This window comes from Sinocyclocheilus anshuiensis, unplaced genomic scaffold (assembly GCF_001515605.1).
Source record: "Sinocyclocheilus anshuiensis isolate Anshui unplaced genomic scaffold, SAMN03320099.WGS_v1.1 scaffold245, whole genome shotgun sequence".
NCBI lineage: Eukaryota > Metazoa > Chordata > Actinopteri > Cypriniformes > Cyprinidae > Sinocyclocheilus > Sinocyclocheilus anshuiensis.
In genome coordinates this window covers 3,513-27,206 of record NW_015536478.1, presented here as the reverse complement: position 1 = coordinate 27,206, position 23,694 = coordinate 3,513, and the positions used below count along the sequence as shown (strand labels likewise).

The window sequence follows — 23,694 nt, the reverse complement described above, 5'->3', positions numbered from 1 at the left end:
GAGATTCCGTCCTGATTTCCCGTAGGAACTGTGGGAACGTGTTTTGTAAGGACTGCTGTCACCTGAAGCTGCCCATCCCAGACCAGCAGCTGTACGACCCGGTTCTGGTGTGCAACACCTGCCACGACCTGCTGCTGGAGTCCCGCACGCGAGAGCTGCGCTCGCAACAGCTGAAGAAAGCCATCGCCACCGCCTCCAGCTGAGACGGCCAATCACAGCGCGCCACACACACACCGGCGTCCAATCACACGCCCGTCTTTTAGAGCAAGAAAGAAGTCTTTTAGAGCTCTCTCCTCTGGAGTCCGGATCGGCTCTGAGACTGATCCACACGAGGAACGGGACGGATCAACTCCAAACACGAGTGCGGTTTGCTACGGAGGGGCGATTTTATCACTGCAAGTGAACTCCAAGCTTCTCTGGTTGAGGACAGAAACCGGACCCAAAGGATCCTTGGGTTCCAAAGAGAGACGTTTCTTTGTCTGGAAATCACCACACGGCCCGTATGCATCACACACATCCAGAGGCTCTCTATTTAAAACCAACCAAGCTGCTACAGTATTTAAAAACGAAAAATTCTACTTTTGTATCCTTATTATTTTGTGCACTACGGAGGGGGATTGAGACCAAAACGGGGAGATCTGCAGCAGTTCGTCTGCTGATATGGAGCTTGAATGTACGGCTGTTTGGTTTATTTTGATTTTTCAGAAACTGGAGGGAGGAACTGAATTTAAGCTGCCAGTTTGCATTGATTTGATGGCAGTTTTGTGCAGTTTTTGTTTTTCAGCCACTCACGTCAAAACTGCGCTTTCGCTGAAATGTGAAATGGTTTCACTCTCGACTTTAAATGCCAAACTCAAATTCCAACATATCAGTAATATATAAACAGAAGCACTCCTAAATTCATGTTTCATCTGGCTGGTTGTGTTTTGTAGCAGGAAAAGCAAGAAAAAATCCGAGCAAGCTGAACATTTATGCTGTATGTTGTTGTGTACATTATGGTAAAACTATAGCCATGTTGCACTGCTCCGTCTACTTTATCCAGAATACTAGTGTACTAGTTTCTTTTCTATGACTTCATCTGAACAAACCAACGACGATAATTAAAATGACAATCTGAAACAGGTGAATCATTGGAAACTGGTGGCGATTTAAAGGACTTTTGTATTGGAGGGTTTGACCGCTTCGCTGCTGTCCACTCACGTTCTCAACATGTTCAAAACAAGTGCTATGATTTCTTTTTCACGTCGTCCGCGTCTTCAGGCCCTACGTTGATTGTGTATTGTAATGTTGGTGAACCTCTCAACAGTGCCATGTGTTTGATTTTCTTATGGATTCACTTTAACATGTTGGATGGTACGATAGCTAGAGGCTTAACAATCAGAGGATGATTTGTTGAGAATCGATGAGGTTAAAAACACTGAGAACCGCTTTGATTTTGTCTGATGGGTTTAATTTTTCTTCTCCGTGGTGTTGATGAAGGACACATTTCGAGTTAAATGCATTGAAAAGGAACCCAGAAATGTGATATATTATATAGTTATTTGGTCTGTAATAGTGGCTAAAATTTGTCACTTAGTGAATAATTGTTGTAAAGAAATGCACTGTACAAGTTCAATCCCATGGGTTAAATAAAAAGATATGTCTTTATCAGCCATCTGTGTCCTGTGTTGAGATTATTCATCGTTGCTTTATTATTTTGTTCAAAATCATACCAAGCATGGAGCTTGAACACTAAAATTAACATAAGCATTTTTGTTTTGCTGCAGTTATTTTTTTCCTGTTGTATTTAAAGGGGTCATCGGATGCCCATTTTCCACAAGTTGATATGATTCTTTAGGGTCTTAATGAAAAGAAGGGGAAAACATTTAACCAGATTAAAAAAAAAAACACTGGGTGGATTTTTATCATTATAGGGTGGTTGTGTACACTGCCCAACACACATTTCAGTTCAAACAACTTGTAAAAGTGCATGTCGCATCCGATGACCCCTTTAAGAGTTTTCAAAAAGTCAACATTTAATATATTTAATACTGCAGTTATATGCTATAATAAAATCATCCTAAAGAAGCAGGTTTTAAAACAAAAATAGCACTCTGATCTTTAGCAGTTTTATGTATAGAGCACCTTTCCCACACTTTACAACAGATTTACATAAAGAACATAACACGTACAACACAAAAATATACATTCACAAATAAATAAATAATGCATCTCTTTACCTGTGAATTTAAAGGAATAGTTCTTAAGTTCTAATGACAATGTTAATTACCACTGATTTTTTTTCTCCATCTATAAAAAGGAAAAACCGCGTCAGGCATACTATTACAATGAATCAAAAGAATAATCACAACATTGCAACATTACAAAAATTACAATGAGACTAGTGAGAGTGACACTTGCCAACCCTGACCGTGTAGTTCAGTTTCTCCATACAGACTGTACAAGGTTCAGCGGTTCGCAGTCAGAAATGAACAAGGGAATAATCCAACAGCCAATGCCAATAATACTACTAATGAAAAAATAATAGAAAATGCCTCCAGTTCAACATCACAAATCTCAGCCTGCAGTGATAATCACTTTTTACTGAAGATCACTGAGAAGAAAATTGACAGCCTTATAAAAATATTCAATTCACGTTTATTTGAATAGCACTTTTCACAAGACAAATCGTTGCAAAGCAGCTTCACAGAAAATGTGGTAGTTCTGTATGTTGTTTCAGGGTTGGCATCATCTGAGGTCCTCTGAGGGGTTGGCATCATCTCTTCTCAGGTGTTCTGGGTCCAGACTGAAGCTTGTGTAAATCCTAGTTACCACGGGATGTCAATCCCAGCAGAAACAGAGAAAAAAATAGACATAATTAGCGTAGCTGCTGTTTCAACCATGCAACAAAAAAAAAGTGTTCAAATAAAGGAATAATAATGTGCATTTGATCAGATATAACTGCAGTACAAGGTCATGAGATACATTGTGTGAATGCTTGGCCAAAGAGATGTGTCTTTAATCTAGATTTAAACAGGGAGAGTGTGTCTGAACCCCGAATGTTATCAGGAAGGCTATTCCAGAGTTTGGGAGCCAAATGCGAAAAAGCTCTACCTCCTTTAGTGGACTTTGCTATCCTAGGTACTACCAAAAGTCCAGAGTTTTGCGACCTTAGGGAGCGTGATGGATTGTAGCGTGGTAGAAGACTAGTTAGGTACGCAGGAGCTAACCCATTAAGGGCCTTATAGGCAAGTAATAATATTTTGTAACTGATACGGAATTTAATAGGTAGCCAGTGCAGAGACTGTAAAATTGGGGTAATATGATCATATTTTCTTGACCTGGTAAGGACTCTAGCCGCTGCATTTCGGACTACCTGTAGCTTGTTTATTGAAGATGCAGGACAACCACCTAGCAGTGCATTACAATAGTCCAGTCTAGAGGTCATGAATGCATGAACTAGCTTTTCTGCATCAGAAACAGGTATCATGTTTCGTAACTTGGCAATGTTTCTAAGATGGAAGAATGCTGTTTTTGTAACATGGGAAATATGATTTTCAAAGACAAGTTGCTGTCTAATATAACAATTCAAAAATACTCGAACGTTGTGCTGAAAAGTAGTAAATAAACAAATAAATGCATTAATACCTGTATTAGTAGTAGTAGGCCTACTGCTGTATAATTATCATTAATAGGCTTTGAACCGTTTTGAGTCGAACAGTTTTAAACCGGCCATTAGATGTCACCAAACTCACATTAATGACTGTTTTGCGCTCAGCTGCTCAATATTCATAACTGCATATTTCTGTTGTGGATAAAGCAGGTGTTTACTCAGGTAACTTTATACAAGATACTAATCGCCCATATACACATTATAAAGTGTATGAGTAACAGAAATATGTTTACAACTTACAGCACAGTAAGATTACGGAATATTAAATATGTGTTAAAATGGGAGGCAACAAAAATATAACAATAACAAAAGCCTAATTCAACACTTCCTGACAGAATTTTCCTCATTTAGGCTACTAACCATAAATTTCCCTGAAATAGGCCTACATGCTGGAACAAAAATACTGAAGGGATCATTATTAAGGATTTCACCTGGAATCATCCAATCATGCTTTGATTCATGGAATTACAACTTGGAAAAACAATCAATAATAAACATACAAAGTTTGAATAAGATGACCTGTGATTGGGCAAGGCTTATTTTGGTCATATGCTGCCATGCACAGTTGGATTTTCTATAAATGTAGCCTTGTAGGTTGATCTAAACTGTAAGTTGATTTGGGGGGAAAAGCATCTTTCTACGCTCTAAAAAATGCTGGGTTAAATACAACCCAGTGCTGGGTAAAATAGGGACAAACACAGCAATTGGGTTGTTTTGACCCAGCGGTTGGGTTAAATGTTTAACCCAACCTTCTGGGTAGTAACCCAACCGCTGGGTCAAAATAACCCAATTACTGGGTTTGTCCCTATTTTACCCAGCATTTTTAGAGTGTACTAATAATAGTATGTATTATCGTTAGGTGAGGAGTTTTTTGTCATTGTACTGGCATTTATCAGATCTGACCATTAAAATGACTTTTAGATAGATAGATCTATAGATAGATAGATAGATGTGAGTAAGAATAATGAGCATATTTCATACATAACGTGGTAAAGATAAGACGGGTGTGATGATGCTCTGGTTATTGAGGAATGTGATGGGAGGGGCCAGCAGACTCCATCCTGTCCATTGATAGATATATTACTATATAAGAGACAATCACACTCTCAAAGGGTCACATTTGGTCGAGTCTCATTGCTGGAGTCACAGGACTTTCACAATGCGGTGTCTGCTTTCAGCTTATCTTCTGCCACTGATTCTGCATTCGTGCAGCGGTGCAGGTGAGTCCAGCACATTCATGATCTAGCTTTACTCAATGATGCTGCTGCTGCAGTGCTGCTTCATATATGTGGTGCTTCAAACTCTACAAATCTACAGCGCTTTGCAGGTAACATCAATTTGATCATATATCAATAAGGACATTTTGCACTGATCAGATTAAACTTACTGAATGAACTCAGATCTATATCAAATGTATTAGTATTCATTAATAGCTAATGTGCATCATTTAAAGGTGAACAGAGCATACTAGAAATGTACATATATTCTCAAACAGTTCTATTTACAAACTTTTCTAGAACAAAAAGTCTTTTTATTTAATGCACAAAACACTCTGATATAACATTTTAACGTTTCAGCAAGTTTTAAGCTTTTCAAAAGTAGCCTACACAATGGAAAAACATCTTTATTACAGTTTTGACTATGCAGAGCTAATGACCGATAAACACAATTTTACTCAGAACACAAAATAAAGATGATAAATTAATTAAACTCAAAACACGTTTTTGTAGGCTATTTATGAATCTTTTGTAAGTCGCAAAAATAATGTTAGCTTACCTAGGCAGACTGTCAGAGAGTTATTAATCTAATTAATGTCATCTGACGCACGAACCTCGAACCCCCTTAAAAAACTCAATCTTGCGCGCTGCCTCATTTTCTGGAGGAAGGAGCATCTTTCTTTCTGCTCAAGGACACTCGGTCCGTTGCTGTTCCTTATATAGAACGAGCTCCTAAAATCCAGTGTTTGCCAGCGTAACGCGGTCGATGAAGCTCTGAAGCGGCATCATTCATGACTAGAGCTGCACCTGTACTCAGTCTGCCAACTGCTCCAAGACTTGCTAGACAAATGTTCCGTGCCTGATCCGTTCAAGTTCGTCGAATTTGTCCTTTGGCGCCCTTTGTACCGTAAACCAAACGTCATCTTAAAGACCTTTCACCTTTTTGTGATATGTAGTATATTAATGAACACTTGAGTGATAAAGAATTATTTGGTTTTCAGAAGCAAAGTTCTCGAGCAGCGCTCTGTTGCTATGGTTACCTCCAAAAAAGAGGAACATTTCTGTTTGTGAGGGTCTATTTAGGCTACCGCTAGATGAAAATAGGCGGGTTGAATTTGTCAGGTTTTGTTGTTATTTATAAGTATGAAAAACAATAAAGGGATAAATAATTACAGTAGGCTTAACGCTATTTGAATCGAATTTCAGACGCAAAGTTCTCGAGCAGCATACTGTTGCTATGGTTACCACGAAAGCGATTTCTGACTATTTACTGCGCGCCGAGTGTAAATACGGGTTCTCTTATTGAAGTGTTTGAAAAGTTAGTTGATACGTACAAAAGTAGTAACAATTTAGCTAAATGAACAATAAAGGGATAAATAATTATAGAAAGCCTATTTGAATAGATTTTCAGACGCAAAGTTCTCGAGCAGCATACTGTTGCTATGGTTACCACGAAAGCAATTTCTGACTATTTACCGCACGCCGAGTGTAAATGCGGGTTCTCTTGTTTAATGTTTGAAAAGCTAGTTGAAACGTAAAAAAGTAGTAACAATTTAGCTAAATGAACAATAAAGGGATAAATAATTACAGTAAGCCTATTTGAATAGATTTTCAGACGCAAAGTTCTCGAGCAGCATACTGTTGCTATGGTTACCACGAAAGCAATTTCTGACTATTTACCGCGCGCCGAGTGTAAATACAGGTTCTCTTATTGAAGTGTTTGAAAAGCTAGTTTAAACGTACAAAAGTAGTAACAATTTAGCTAAATGAACAATAAAGGGATAAATAATTACAGTAAGCCTATTTGAATAGATTTTCAGACGCAAAGTTCTCGAGCAGCATACTGTTGCTATGGTTACCACGAAAGCGATTTCTGACTATTTACCGGCGCGCCGAGTGTAAATACGGGTTCTCTTACTGAAGTGTTTGAAAAGCTAGTTGAAACGTACAAAATTAGTAACAATTTGGACAGCTAAATGAACAATAAAGTGATAAATAATTACAGTAGCCTATTTATGCTTCTTTTTTTTATTTATTTATGCGACGCGAAGTGGCGGGCAGCGCACTGTTACTATGGTTACCTTGACAGACGAAGGCGATTTCTGTTCACGAGCGTTTATTTTTTGGTTATTGAAACGTTTGACAAGCCTGTTGAAGCCTACAAAAATAACGACATACATTTTGATGATTGACAGATTAATTCCAGCGGTGCCAAAACTTATTTAGACAGTTAAGTCACACTTAAAAACGTCTCGGTTGTAGATTACGAAATATCAAAGCAAGTGTCAGTTATTGTAAATAATCGACATACATGATTCTAGCTTAAAGACATTAAAACACAATCTGCTGCTTTGATGTTAGATTTCCTGCTCTCTAGGATCTAAAGATATTTAAACATTGACACACAGTTTTTGTATCTGCTTTGAAATTATGTGTATTGTAGAAAAGCGCTATATAAATAAAAATGACTCAACAAAAGGAAGTTTGTTCACTTTGAAATGCTAAAACAATAGATGGAGTGTTGAAAATGAGGACAGTCGGTATTCAGTGACTTTGTTTGTTGATAGTTAGTTAATGTGATTAAAACTTTGAAAAGGATGACGTTAGCGAACAGAAAAGATTTGATGGATATCATTTCTAATGCAATGACATTCCGACATTTTTAAGTGTGACTTAAGCATCCAAATATACTTTCTAGGTTAGCTGTATGTCAACAAAATGTCCACAAAAGTCTGTATGTCTCTATTTAAGAGCCACTTTAGATGCGTGTTCAAGTGCTTCTGTATAGAACAAACAAACAATGACTGTAATCTTCATATCAGCATTAATAACTGATTATTTATTAGTCAAGCAGACAAGAGGTTAAAGAAAGCTCTGCAGCTTCATTGTTGATTCATTGTGCTCTTGATCAACACACTTACTGTATCACGGCTTCAGTCTCTCTGGAGTAACCTGAGGTGAAGTCAACTGTAAATGACTTTTAATTAAAGCATCTGCTAAATGGCAGCCGTCTAAATTAAAGGTCAATAAATGTCAATATGGTTTATAAATGGCACCTTAAATGGTACTAATGAAGCCAGTGGGAATATTTACATGCAGAAGAACTGCATAATGACATGCTGAAATATTGGCTCAACCTAATAAAGAAAGAAAGAAACTGTACAGAATGCAACACTGCAAATCTCGCCGTCTACATAGGCAGCTTCCTTCTTAGTGCTGCTTCTTAACCAAAATAAAAAGTGACTAATTTGAAACTGTCTACAAATAATTATTCCTCATGTAAAGTGCATGATTGACACAACAAATGCTTTACAATTTAAAAAAAATCTCACATACTGTAAATATTGAGGTAAAGTGAAGCGATTTTTATTGCTAGTTTCCAGTGCAATATAAAATAAAATGCACAGTGCATTTCTAATTTCTCTCAAATGCATGAATCTAAGTACATTTTGGGATTGTTTTAACCAGAAAGGATACATACCATCCTGCCTTAGTATATAGGTTTTCTTATTAGACAGCACAAGTAAGCTTAAGATGCCTTAAATGTTGCCTATGGTGCACTGCAAAAATAAAATAAAATAAGATGTATTTATTTTTTTAAATAAAAAATACATATTTTGACGTTTACAGTTCATAAATACAAAGAAATGTGAATGACATGAATCTACTTAAAGGCAGGGTAGGTGATTTGGTTCAAAAACATTTTTTGTTATGCTGGTTGAAAGTCCCTTCACATTAAGGTAACCAGACGTGCTCCTTCCCGGGGACACATTCTGCACAGGATTTCTAAATTGCCTAAAATAACCAGGTGTTTGCTCTGCGCCGATCGATCGTTGTATGACATCAAAGTACCGCGAGAGAGATTCGAAAGCATGGAGCCGTCTGCTCTGCTCTCTCTAGCTCTCGCGGTACTTTGATGTCATTTGATGGCCTAAGTGTATTTATATGTATTTATATTGTCTGTGGAAGGCGTAGGACCATAAAATGTTCATCTAATCATATCCCACAGTTCAAGGGCTACGATAGGCTGTCCTGTCGATGTATATATTTGCATACATCATCATCACCGTGTTCCACTGCATTATTGATTGCAGGACCGAGTGAGAATGTAAGGCGTTATTACTGTAATATCATGTGATTTGTACCGAAATGTTTTCTCACCAGTGAATGAGGCATGAGGTAATCTGACAGCATTGACACTGTCTCTCATCTTGTCGCTGATGTCTCTGCTCTGTCTGTGTGCGGTCATGTGTTTTGGATGAGGCGTGGCTTTGGAGAGCGATTTGCAGGCAGGGAGGGATCTTATGCTTTCAAAGCTAGCTTGCTATTGCTAGACTCTACGAAATCGTTGTCTACCCTACCTTTACAAACCCATGTAAGACCAAGAGAACTTCCTCCAAATGTTGTCCCAGCAAGTCAAACACAGAAAGAATTGAAAATGTAACAATATTGCTGAAATGTTTAGCGTTTGTGAGTTGCATGCATTGCAGCAATTGTTACTAATGGGAAATTTGCCTTGCCTTGATGTATTTATTGGTTGAATGAGGCATCTACTGAACAAACCAAACTGACAAAACAAAGTAGTGTTATTTATTCCTATTTTACATTGTGCAGCTCACTCGGTTTTGGAAGAGAATATGTGAAAAGCAATAAATATAAGGTAAACTTTAGCAAACGTGTTAAACCGCAGCCTAAATGCAGTCATGTTGTGTAGAATATCAAACAGCATACATTTACAAAAAACATAAATAATATGCAGTTTGCATGTTCTGTCAAAATGCCAGAATGCCTTGCTGTCTAAATCAGGTTAAGGTGTCTAAGCAGATTTCCGTGTTCACATGATATATATATATATCGTACACACAGTGATGGATTTGTTTTGGTTTGCATGCATGAAACCATATTTTCTTTGCTTTGTCTTTTGTGTCGTTGTTCATCTGCAGTGTTGCGTCTTTGGCTCTTTGAGATATTACTGTGACCCACTGTGACACTCACTTTGTTTCTCGCGCAGCTCTAAAGATCAAAGGCTGTTTGTGAATTCATATCAGCGAACAGGCAGGTATTGTTCTCTGCTGACGTGCGCTCCGGACTCGACGCGGTTAATGATAGCCGAGACCAATAAATACCTTCATAACACCTGCTCATCAATGCCAAACTACTTCTTGTTGATCAGCAGACACAATCTCTCATCCACATTTACAGTATGCATTGAGAAATGTGTTTATTATGGTCAGAAGTAATTAAGCATGAATGTTTGCACTAGTGCCATTCACTTTTTCAGCAACATTGCTGCTGTAAGTATTTTTTCCATTCATTTTTCCCATAGGGATTTTCAACAAGTCTCTATTTAAGCATTATAAGCCACGAGGCAAACAAACCAGCTACAAGCAGAATCGCAACAACACAAACTCTGATTTGAAGCAAAAAGGTATTTGAAAAGTGTACAAAAAACAAAACAAAGATACAAGACTGGGAACTTAACTCCAATGAGGGAAAAACTCTCCAATCACATGAAGCATTGCAGATGACATCATCAAATGGAGAACTACTAATCTATTTATTTAAGTTGTTGATTATGTCAATAGAAACAATATATTTTAAGTTTATGCATATATACAGAAATACTTTGACAGTTTAGTGAGACTTGATTTTGTCATTTGCGGAGTGGGCGGAGCTCTTTTGACACGATTTCCTCGCCGTGACTCTCTGATTGGTGGAATTTTGTGTGCAGAATTATGAGCAATGTTGTTTTTCATCACAGATTCAGCTGTTAAACGATTATTTTAAAAAACAGTTGAAATAATGCAGGCTCAACAAAAAGCATATACTATCGATTAACAAACTCGGATCTAAAAGTAGGTTATAAGCAGTGTTGGGGAAAGTTACTTTTAAAAGTAATGCATTACAATATTGCGTTACTTCCTAAAAAAAGTAACTAATTACGTTACTTAGTTACTTTTTATTGAAAGTAATGCATTACGTTACTTTTTAAATCTGGGCTGGGCTTGCTTGTTTGCTTTTAATATAAAAAGTTATATTTTTGGCAAATGTAAAAGCCCTTTCACACCAAAAGCCTCAAGCTGAAGGAAATGTAAATTCACGTCTGTACAGTAGAACACAGAAGAATAAAGTTCAACGCTCTTCAGCAATAAAAAAGAAGAAATGTTAGCTTATCGTGTGTAATTTTTGCTTATTAGTACTGTTGAATTGGATCATCGAAGGTCAGCAGCAAATTGGTTAATAAAATGGGATTAAATACATAAAGGATATTTGTATTATTTAACCTATTTAATTATTGCAGCTCTGCAATAATTAAATAGGTTACATAATACAGATATTTTAATAATTTAATAATATTTTCAGATATTTTCTTGTAAATTAAAAAGTAATGCGTTACTTTACTAGTTACTTGAAAAAAGTAATCTGATTACGTAACTCACGTTACTTGTAATGCGTTACCCCCAAAACTGGTTATAAGTTATCTTTAAAAATATATTTCCCAATTATTTATTTATTTATACATTTTTATTGATTGTAACCTTTTATTTAATATCGTCTGTTTTGGGTTGGTTGGGGAGAGACTGAAATGGTAAAAAGCATAGTCTCTTTACAAATAACATTTGTTGTTGAATAATCAAAAAAAATTTTTTTTTAATATTTTTATTTGTTTGTTTGTTTATTTAGTGTAACGTTTTATTTCATACCTCCTAAGGCGGTCTGTTTGTGGTTGGTATAGTTCCCTGAGAACAAAAACATTTGTTCTTGAGAATAAAAATAAATAAAAAGAAGAATAAAAAATAAAATAAAATAAAAAAATAAAAAATAAAAACATTTATTGATTGATTGTTTTAATATCTTCTTTTGTTTAATATCTTCTAAGGCAGTCTGTTTCTGCTTGGTAGTTCTTGAGGGGAAAAAAACATTTGTTGTTGAGAATAAAAATAATAAAAGGAATAAAATAAAAAAATAATAAAGCATTTTATTTATTTTCTAAAGCAGTCTGATTCTGGTTGGTAGTTCTTAAGAATAAAAAATAAAATAAAAATAATAATTAAAAAAATAATAATAAAATGTAAAAAAAATAAATAAAAAGACTGAAAAAAATCAAATGCATTTATTTATTCATTCATGCATACATACATTCAATATTGATCGAACCTTTGATTTAATCTCTTCTTAGGCAGTCTGTTTCTAGTTGGTTGGGGAGGGGCAGAAACGGTTGCTATACAAATAATATGTTCTCAAGTTTTTATATCTGGAAGTGACTGTTGCACTTATTATGGTCATCCTAGAGACTTCTGTGAGGGAATGAGATCAAGTGCATTCTGGGTACAGGCAGCACACAATGGGAGATGATAAACAGGTTCTGGGTGAGGAAGGATGGCCGGTTCACACGTCCCTGGCGTTCCTGGCTTTGTACTCCAGACGGCTCATGGGGAGAACCTGGGGTTTTCATCTGGCTCTGGAGACGGCAGGTCTGCGTCAGGTGGAGCGAGGATGCCATTCTTTGTGAGGCCGATTATCATGTGCCCGCAGAAGGAAACGGCATCGCAGATGAGGTCTAAAGACCTGCCCGCTGTGCCATTTCTCTGGCACTTCCTCTGCAAAACGTTCACTTCCACCGGCCGGCCTTCCATGTGTGGGACTGAACTTAGAAATAACACAACGAGGCGACCCGACCCATTCGTTTCAATGGCGTGCGTGTTTTTCATAAATATTGGATTTCAGAGATAGGGTCAAAATATTTGTGAGGTGGAGACATGCGTCTCCATTGTGAAAGATTAATAAAATAAGAGTCGTCTATATGAGATAGCGGAGACAGATAGAGCGCCGGACCCTCGACTCGTGTCTGTCCAGCTAATAAACAATAGAAACGCAATTCCTGTGTATTAGAGGCATTTGAATGGCAGAGAATAACAGCTAATGATGGAGACGTGGGAACAATACTTTGTTTGTGAGGGAACAAAACAAAACAAGTGAACAATCGGGAAGAGTTTAATAAACATGAAATGATCAATTTGATTGACACTGAAGTGACTAAAAACAAGTTTGATGCCAAAGCCGTGAACTTTTGAGCTTGATGAGGTCAATCTAAGCAATGAAATACTAATGCACTTCTATAGAGAAATTAATCAAACTCAAAACTCAAAAAAAGCTTGATAAAATGTCCATCCAAAGTTTTAACACAAACAAGCTAATAAACTTAACGTGATGCATATTTCTCAGTCATGCATGGCAAAAAATCATGCCATAATTTATCATTAAATATTTGCATCTATTTAATTTTATTTAAATTATCATATTTTCAAAATGCATTAATTCAAATAGCTTAGAATCAGCATCAGCATAGAATCTGTTTGTTGAGAAAACAATTAAATGTATCATTAGGTTAAAAAGTATTAACAATGTATGAGGGTTGAAACTAATTGTATTTATTGAAAATATGCATTTAAAACCTATTCAATGTATTAGTATTATTATAGAAATCCGACTACTTTTATTTATGCATGATTGAAATGAAAATGAAAATGTGCATCACATTACGTTTATTAGTTTATGTTAAAACTGTGTAATGCAAATGCATGGAAATTTTATGTGCATTAATACATTAATCTTATTATTTTTTTTTTTTATTGGGGGGAGGGGCACAATTCTCTTTTATTCTATATAAGTCATTAATGTTTAATGGATGTGAACATGCATTGTATTGCAATATATGTTGCAATACATGCAATATATTCTGATTAAAAATGGACATTTAAAAATAAAATGTTTTTACTGCACACTTAACAGTCAGATCTATTAAATATGATCATTATCTAGTTCATTATATCTTTCCTTTAATAAATATTTTGCCATCAGTGTCAATACAAGATCATATGAGCTCAATGAAAGGTCATCAAATCAATTTATGGATGAATAACTTCTTGCGGAAGAGAAATATCTCTTGCATTAGCCAAGAAATGACCTTCCTCAACTGTGTGAGGTGTATTTTAACCTTACTTTCTCTTTAAAGAGGTCTGACCAACTTCATATCCAGTCATTTTTGATCTCAGCAATGTCTCAAATGTGCAGCAACGTCTGCAATTAAAAGTCAAAGATCTCAATATGAACTCTCATAAAATGATCTAAGCTGCTCCGCGTTCATTTTACAACTCTATACTCTTATTATATGACAATAATCAAATCATTTGTGACTTTTTTTTTTTTAGGTGAAACATCTAAGACTCAAATGCAAAACAAAAAAGAACCGAGTGCAATTTCCAAGCAATAACAAATGTGACCCTGGAGCACAAAAGCAGTCTTAAGTCGCTGGGGTATATTTGTAGCAATAGCCAACAATACATTGTATGGGTCAAAATTATAGATTTTTCTTTAATGCCAAAAATCATTAGGATATTAAGTAAAGATCACGTTCTATGAAGATATTTTGTAAATTTCCTACTGTAAATATATCAAAACGTAATTTTTGATTAGTAATATGCATTGCTAAGAACTTCATTTGGACAACTTTAAAGATGATTTTCTCAATATTTAGATTTTTTTTGCACCCTCAGATTCCAGATTTACAAATAGTTGTATCTCAGCCAAATATTGTCCTATCCTAACAAACCATACATCAATGGAAAGCTGATTTATTCAGCTTTCAGATAATGTATAAATCTCAATTTCAAAAAATTAACCCTTATGACTGGTTTTGTGCTCCAGGGTCACATTTGGGTCATCAGTGACATTTCTCTTTAATTCCTAAAATAACAGGATCTGAAAAGGAGACCCAGGGTCACGAAATCCAGTCATGATGACTGAGTTACTTCTTGAGAAGTTGCCTGAGAGACTTCAAAACATCCCGTTAGTTACTTCTGTTAAGAATATGAAGATAGTTTAGTCATCATCAACAATTCTCATAACAATTCAATATAGCCTGTGCTCATTGTGAGCGGCAGGGAGAGGTTTTCCTGTCGGACGAGTCAATGGAATGAAGTCATTACAATTAATAACTTGTTTAATACACTAGCGGTCAAACGTTTGGAATGATTACAATTTTTTATGTTTTTGAAAGAAGCCTCTTCTGCTCACCAAGGGTGAATTTATTTGATAAAAAATACAGTAAAATTGTGAAATATTATTGCAATTAAAAAAACTGTTTTCTATGTGAATATCTGTTAAAATGTCATTTATTCCTGTGATGTCTTCAGTGTCACATGATCCTCCAGAAATCATTCTAACATGCTGATTTGGTGTTTAATTACTATCATTTATTATTGGTGTTTAATTATTGATAATAATAGGAAACACATATTCAGTGTTGAAAATAGAAACATTTTCTAACATTTTAGAAGTAATAACTGTCCCTTTTAAACAATTTAATGTGTTTGTTTTTCTGAATAAAAGTATGAATTTCTTTTTCTTACTCCAAACTTGTGGTAGTCTATCACAGTTTCTACTAAAATATGAAGCAGCACAACTGTTTTCAACATTGATAATAATCAGAAATGTTTCTTGAGCAGCATATTAGAATGATTTCTGAAGATATGTGACACTGAAGACTGGAGTAATGATGCTGAAAATACAGCTGCGCATCACAGCAATAAATTACATTTTAATAGATATTCACATAGAAAACAGTCATTTTAAATTGTAATAATATTTCACAATTTTACTGTATTTTTTATAACTACTGTATTTTTTTATATCAAATAACTACAGCCTTGGTGAGCAGAAGAGTCTCCTTGCAAAAACATAAAAAAAATTCGTAATTATTCCCAGTCATCTAAATAAAGTATTTCAGTTTACTAACTCATCTTTTATACTCACACAGACTGGTGCTACCAGACACAAGTGAGCTGTGAATCTCACTGTAAAGGTAAGTTGAGCCTCTATGTGCATTTTTTGTTTCATCACATCACTCAACTATCTAAGACGCATATAAACTAAATCTAACGTTACTTCTCCATGTTGCTCTAAGGACCAGACCGATGGAGTGAAGTCAGTGCAGACTGTGGGAAGAACAGACAGTCACCAATCAACATAGTGACGAAGAAAACCAAGCTGGACGAGCGGCTGACGCCTTTCAAATTCACCGGCTACCAGACCGTATTCGACAGCACCATGAAGAACAACGGCCACTCGGGTAAGACTGCAAACTGGACAAGAACAGCAGCTGAAGACGAGAATCAAAACTAATCTAGTCTGATGAAGAGCATGTCTGTTTTGTTCTGCTTTGGTGAGCTCATTCAGTGTTTTTGACTGAGCAGTTTCTATGATCTCTATTTTGGTTGTGCAAATATAGTTTGTTTCTTTATCAGATTTGGAGAAATGCAGCATTGCATCAGTGTCTCAGCAATGGATGCTCTGCAGTGAATGGGTGCCGTCAGAATGAGAGTCCAAACAGCTGATAAAAACATCACAATAATCCACACCACTCCAGTCCATCAGTTAACATCTGGAGAAGACAAAAGCTGAAACAAATCCAGCATTAATACGTTTTTAGCTTCAAAGTGTTGCCTCTTGCTAAAATACGAGTCCATAATCCATAAAAACACTGTTTTATTTTGGATTAACGACTCGTAATTTAGCTGGAAACAACTGTTTAAAGTTAAAAACACCTTAATGATGGATTTGTTTCTTTTGTTTTCTCAAGACGTTAACTGATGGACTGGAGTGCTGTGGATTATTGTGATGTTTTTATCAGCTGTTTGGACTCTCATTCTGACGGCACCCATTCACTGCAGAGCATCCATTGTTGAGACACTGATGCAATGCTACATTTCTCCAAATCTGATGAAGAAACAAACTGGTCTGTGTGACGCTGGACTGTAATGTTGTGTTTTCCACATCAGTTCAGGTCAGTATACCCATCACAGCCACAGTGTCTGGAGGAAACCTGGGAGAAACGTACAAGGCCGTGCAGTTTCACCTCCACTGGGGCACTAACGGAGGTCCTGGATCTGAACACACCGTCGATGGAGAGCAGTATCCTATGGAGGTGCGACCAACACCATATCAGTGAATAACACCTGCCTGCATCAGATTCACTGAATTAAATCCAATACTCGTTTATTCCTATTTTTGTGCTGCTGATTGCAAAAACACTGTTTTGCTAGAGTTTTTATTTATATATATTTTTAATTTTAATCCGTATTATTATGTGTATTACTCTCGCACCAGCTGCATATTGTGCACATGAAACAAAGATACAACAGACTTGAAGATGCACTCAGAGATCCTTCAGGAATCGCGGTGCTGGGGTTCTTCTACGAGGTTTGAAATGTGCATGTGCTTTAAAATCAAGAAATATGAGTATGTTTAGTTTGCTCAGAGATGATTTTGAATTTGTACAATGAAAAATCCACATTGCTTCAAACTTTCAGGAGTCGAGCAGCTCTAACAGAAAGTATGATCTATTCACACACGGCCTGCGCAGCATCCAGAATACAAGTAAGAAAGCAACCTCAATCTGAACAAGCGCTTCTGCAATATTACAGGGATATTCCATATGTGACATGCTGTTGATCAACACAGACAATCATTTTGACTTGTGCATTTCTGATACCTTTATATTTTAAACATCTATTGATGGTGCTCTGATTCTTTTACTTGTGAATGCATTGTCTGCATTAATCAAAAGCATGCTGATCAAGATGAATATATGCTGGAATATTCCTTTAAGAGTGAAGTGCGTCATTTATTCAGTGTTCAACTAGCTTGTGCTGTTTCAGTTTAATCGTGTCATTCAGACAATGGTCATAGCTTGACTTCCTGAAGAGTGAAAAACTGATACTTTCATAACATTGATCTGTTTGTTTGAGCGACACGATATATGCCAGATTATGACTCAACCAGTGACGTGAGTTTGAGAGACAATAGGACTATCTGGAAACAATTGTTATCTTTTTTTGTCATTATTTTGTTCCGCTTAGTGCTGTTTCTAGCAACGAAATTACACACTTTTAATTAGATTTTTTTTTAAATAATTGTAATTAAAAAACACATTATTGTCTTGCCTAAAAAAAAAAAAAGTAAAATTAATTTTAATTAAAAAATAAATCCTGAAATCTACACAAAAAACTTAATATTAAGATAATATTCTGGATGTTTTCAAATAAAGCTAATGATAACATGAAAAGAAAACTTTATGCATTTCTAGAAATTTCTGGAGATAATTTTATGCAGTTCTAGAAAATCCACTATCGTTTAAAAGTGTGGGATCAGTAAGATTTTTTTAATGTTTTTGAAAGAAAGACACAAATGCTTTTATTGAGCAAGGATGCATTAAATTGACAGTAAAGACATTTATAGTGTTATGATTTCAAATAAATGCTGTTCTTCTGAAAAATAAATTGCATGACGGTTTCCACCAAAATATTGTGCAGCACAACATTGATAATAATCAGAAATGTTTCTTGAGCAGCAAATCAGTATATTAGAATGATTTCTGAAGATCATGTGACACTGAAGACTGGAGTAATGATGCTGAAAATACAGCTGCGCATCACAGGAATAAATTACATTTTACAATATATTCACATAAATTATAATATTTAACAATTTTTTACTGTATTTTCGATCACAGCCTTGTTAATTAGAAGAGACATTGTTCAACAAAGCTGTCTGAATGACTCTTTTTGTTTGCGCAGATGGAAACACGACGCTCCGTAAGATCTCTCTGAATCAGCTCATTCCGCCTGAAGTCAACATGACTAACTATTACCGGTATGACGGCTCTCTAACCACACCGGGCTGCACGGAGGCTGTGGTGTGGACGGTGTTTGAAAACCCCATTCCCCTCGACAGAGAACAGGTGCGACTGAAGCTGCCTTCACGCCATTATCCTGAACACCAAAAACTGGACATGAACTCGTATTTAAACTCATTTACTTTGCTATCTCTTGCCATTATAGTCAGCTATATTGAAATAACCATTTTATGCACATTGCATGTATTTTAGCATTTATTTGAATGGAACTTCAGAATCTAGATAGCGCAGTGAATTATACAATAGTGCTGGTGACGTTTATTTGGTTGTCAATGAATGGGATGCTACATTTTATTCAGCATCCATTGGATATTGACTAAATATCTTCAATATATTCTCACTTTGATAAGATTTCCCCAATAAACGGGCAAGAATGAACATAGCTATGAGAAGGATCACAACAAACTTTGATTTGAAGCAAAACAGTATTTGAAAATCATACAAAAAGAGATCAAAAAGATAAAAGACTGTGAACTTAATATCTTTAATGGAAGCATTACAAACCCATGAAGCATGTGAATAATAAAATTATTAACAAAGTTGTTGATATACATAATTTTTTATTTGATTGTCATGTTAAACAGTGTTATTTTAGTATCATTGAAATACTATTATAGTTTTTATTCATGTTAAATTAGATATTTTTTTAAATATTGTCAGATTTTTCTGCTATCCTTTTTGTTTTCATTTTTTAGTAATTTTGTTGTGTGTTTGTCATTTGTATTCGTTTTTTTAATATGTCTATATATATTTTTATTCATTTTTATTTCAGTTTGAGTTATTTTAGTACATCAAGTTAAACTAAATGAAAATGAGAAAAGTTGCTTTGGCAACTAGCTGAAATAAAATAGTTTATGTTTTCATATTCGATATCAGTTTATGTTTATTTTATTTGTAGAATTTTTTTTAATGGTTTTAGATTTAGTTTATAATAACTCAGATATGTAAACAACATATTTGAAGTTAATAGCAATATACATATATATATATATATATTTATATTGCTATATTATACTGTATACTGCACATACATACATATATATATATACTGTACTGAGTGCAGAACGAGACACTAAAGAGTTGTTTTGGCACAATTAGCTTGTTTCAATTTGTATTATTTTGCAGAATTATGGGCAATGCAGTTTTTCACCAGAAATTCCGCTTTTAAACAATTCTTTAAAAGATAAGTTGAAATAATGCGAACTGATGGCTTCAACAAAAGCATCTACCGTCGAATAACAACCTTGTAGCTCACAGTAGATCTGTTTTTAAATGCTAAAAAAATCAGTTCATCTATGGAGAAACTGAATGGGATTTTTACTCTCTATTAGGATTTCAGAAGTGAGCACTTAAAGGGCCAGCTCACCCCAAAAATCAACTGTCATCATTTTGACCCTGCATGATAAAGCTCTGATCATTATGTGTCTTCAAACAGCTCCGGGCTTTTTCCACCCTGAAGTTCCACGATGGGAACCCGATGGTGGGAACGTTCAGACCCGTTCAGCCACGTAACGGACGTGTGGTTTACCGGTCCAGCGGCGCAGCGGTCGCCGCCAGCGCCGTCCTGATTCTGGCCTCCATCAGCGCAGCGCTCGGCCTGTCCCGTCCGCACTAGAGCGAGACCGACCCGCTACCGGCACACAACCAACACAATGAGTTCTCAGCCAATCAACAGACCAACAGAAGAAAACCACAAACAAGCCGTTTCTACAGGACACTAGAGTAGTTAGTGTAGAATCTGACCAGTAGACGTGTGTTCATAGCTATCAATAGGAGCTGGATTAAAGCCGCTCGGACTTTCTGTGAAGGTCTGACGGGGAATAAATGCATGACCTTTATCTGTTATAGACATCTGCCAAACACACACACACACACACACACACACAGGCTATATTTACAAAGGCTTTGATGTGCTGGAGATGTGCATTACTAACACATGATGATCAGCACTTTACAGGTGAAAGGTCACAGAGTTCAAGGGTGAAAGGTCACAGAGCCGTGAGAATAGATCGGAAAGAAACCCAGATATGGCAAACACAAATACATCTACATTAATTCTGTTGACAGTTTCATAGGGTGTTTCACACTTGAGTTCAAAAGAATCAAATTCGCTTTAAATGAATCAAGTTAATTGATCGAGAACTGAGAATTAAAATGTATATGTGTGTGTGTGTTTGTATATATATATGCATATATAAACTGTATGATATTATTTATAATTATTTAGATATTATTTATAATGTGATAGACATGCACTCTATATACTGTATATGTAAAATTACATTTTTATATATGCATACATATAAATTATTTCATACAGTATGTATATATATATATATATATATATATTCTATATATTCAGTATGTATATATTATATTCCTGTCCAGTTTTGCAAACTGCTTTCAGACCCCTAAAAATGTGCCAAGTGTGGAAATAAAGGGAACCAAGTACTTTTGCATTTCTAAGTTTAACCCAGACATGCATTGCTTACAGACACATAAATCCCTTTGCTAGTCAATAGAGATGGTCAAAGTGAAAGCGGTGTGTTCTCTGTGACAAGATTTTGTTTAAAATGTACTACAGTTTCACAACACTTACACTCAGTCTGTGGCATGATATTTACACACATCTGGACTTGCTGTAGACGTTTTGAAGTCATGCATCTTGCGCACAAACTTATACTGTATATCCAAAAGATTCTGCTCGAGTCTGTTGTGAGGACACATGATTTGTGTTTTATAAACTTTGAGGGTCTCAGACACACTAAACGTGATGCATTGACGCTCTTTTTGGAGAAAATGAATATGATGATTAGTATTTGCTGTAAAGGCCGAGCAGACTCTACAAACAGGGAAACGTGCAACGTCTGTACTCATAACACACATTAACACTATCTATATGCATGTTTTTCTATATGTGTGTATGTATGTTCATGCAAGCGCTGCTGTTTGTCATGTGTATTATTGCTGAAAGCATTGATGAATTTGACCTCTGGACACTCAAATGTACAGCAAAGCATCACTGAATCGCCATCTCCATTTAATCTTCATTTACGTTGAAAATGTCAGTTCTGTCAACCTGTCAGAATGCACTGATGATATTATGATGATGTAACTGCTAATGATATAGTGAATGCATTCCAGTATAATAATAAATGGCTGCATTTCATTTTTTAAATCACACGCATTCTGTCATGCTTTAGTATTTCAGACAAAGGTGAAGTCTGTAATTTCTGCACCAGTGAAATTGTTTTTAGTAATTGAAATAATGATCAAATAAAATTAAATAAAAAATAAAATAAAAATTCAGATGAAAGAATTGAAAACCAAATGTTGAAGCACTAAAATATGGAAGATAAAAAACAATTCATTTAAAAAGCTCTGAGAAAAATGTCAGAATTTTGAGATTAAAATATCTCAATTACCAATTTGTATTTATTTTATTCTATTTATTTTTTCCGTTTTAAAATATTGTATTTTATATATAAATATATATATATATATATATATATATATATAAAAATAAAGACATGACAAATGCACATAACAAAAATACTAAAACTCAAACTAAAAGTATACCTAACTAAAGTAAAACTGAAAATATAAAACTAAAAGCTACTTTAAAATATTAATAAATACTATAATAATATAAAAATAATACTAAAAAAACACTGTTCTGCAGCACTTTCCAAATTTGATTGCAAAAAAACTATTATTTTAAATTTAATATAAACAAAGTTTAAAAAGAACATATTACGCCTGGAATATTTCTTAGAAAGCAATAGCATTTATCTCTTTAGCCCTTTGCTAAAGCAGTGTAATGACATTATAACCCAGTCAGATGTGCATCTCATAATCAAGTATGATACTAAGCAGTCAGTCAGTATAAATATATGCATTATATTAATGTAAAGTAATTGCACATGAGATCACCACACAAAACTCCGAACACAGTGAGATAATATTTTCATAAGGCAGATGTCGGTGATCTCTGTCTGTCTGTCTGTTCTCAGTGTCTCTGAGGTGAGATTTAATTGCTCGTGTCTCACATTCCCACATAAACGAGCTTCACTCCTTCAGTCTGCGACACGTATCAACATCTAATCCGATTCTAATTGACTCACACTGAACGCTGCAGTCTGAACCTGACAGTTCACTGCTTCTCCAAGGACTCGGAGAAAAACAGCTTTTTCCTACCATAAAGAGCAAAAGAGATTAATAAACAACTGATAAATTACTTATACACTTCAATTAAATTCTTATTTCTTATTCTCTAAGAGTGTTTTTACATTGCGGACACTAAATAATAAATAAAATATGTATAATATATTTTATTGAAAATTCCAATTTTCAAAAAAAAAATCTCTCTCTCTCTATATATATAATATTTCTTTAAATAAATGCATTCCTGGAAAAACTATATATATTTCTAGAAATATTTAACTCAATAAATCTATACATACAAACATACTTTACACACAATTTTCTTAAATATAATTCTATATATTTTATCTAATTTTTTAAAAAAGACCACCAACAGTGTTACTAGAAAGAGAGTTAAAAAAACAAACAAACAACAACATATTATATAGTTCAGATGCAAAAGCCTAAGTGGCGTCTGAAATTTTTATCTAAAATAAGCATTTTTATAAGACTCCTATGTTTAGGTTATGTAAATGTATTCTAATGGCAATGTATAGGTCCTTTTCTATGCAATTAAAGTGAAATAATTAAACATAAATATAGCAGTCTGATAAAAATGCTCATTTTAGAAGAAAATTTCAGACGGCACTTAGAGGCTTTTGCATCTGAACTCTTCATATATATATATATATATATATATATATATATATATATATATATATATATATATATATATGTGTGTGTGTGTGTGTGTCTGTGTGAGTGAGTGTGTGTGTGTGTGAGTGTGTGTGACCCTGCAGCACAAAAGCAGTCTTAAGTCGCTGGCGTATATTTGTAGCAATAGCCAACAATACATTGTATGGGTCAAAATTATTGATTTTTCTTTTATGCCAAAAATCATTAGGATATTAAGTAAAGATCATGTT

The 23,694-nt window shown here is 35.0% G+C and overlaps 2 protein-coding genes across 2 annotated transcripts in view; both read left to right on the top strand.

Annotated features, from left to right (window-relative positions):
- LOC107666797 (myotubularin-related protein 4-like) overlaps positions 1 to 1,648 on the top strand; it is an 84,183-nt gene extending 82,535 nt beyond the window's left edge. Inside the window, exon 18 of the mRNA XM_016458280.1 lies at positions 26 to 1,648. Coding sequence (XP_016313766.1) covers positions 26 to 203 — 178 coding nt within the window. The 3' untranslated portion in view covers positions 204 to 1,648. The remainder of the gene's footprint in view (positions 1 to 25) is intronic.
- A 3,110-nt stretch (positions 1,649 to 4,758) lies between these two features.
- Positions 4,759 to 20,804, top strand: LOC107663683 (carbonic anhydrase 4-like). The gene is made up of 8 exons (XM_016454004.1): positions 4,759 to 4,872; positions 15,689 to 15,733; positions 15,836 to 16,000; positions 16,710 to 16,855; positions 17,038 to 17,130; positions 17,241 to 17,307; positions 18,507 to 18,670; positions 20,061 to 20,804. Exons 1-8 carry the CDS (start codon positions 4,812 to 4,814, stop codon positions 20,238 to 20,240), a joined length of 921 nt encoding a protein of 306 aa, XP_016309490.1. The 5' UTR covers positions 4,759 to 4,811; the 3' UTR covers positions 20,241 to 20,804.
- Positions 20,805 to 23,694: the final 2,890 nt, after the last annotated feature.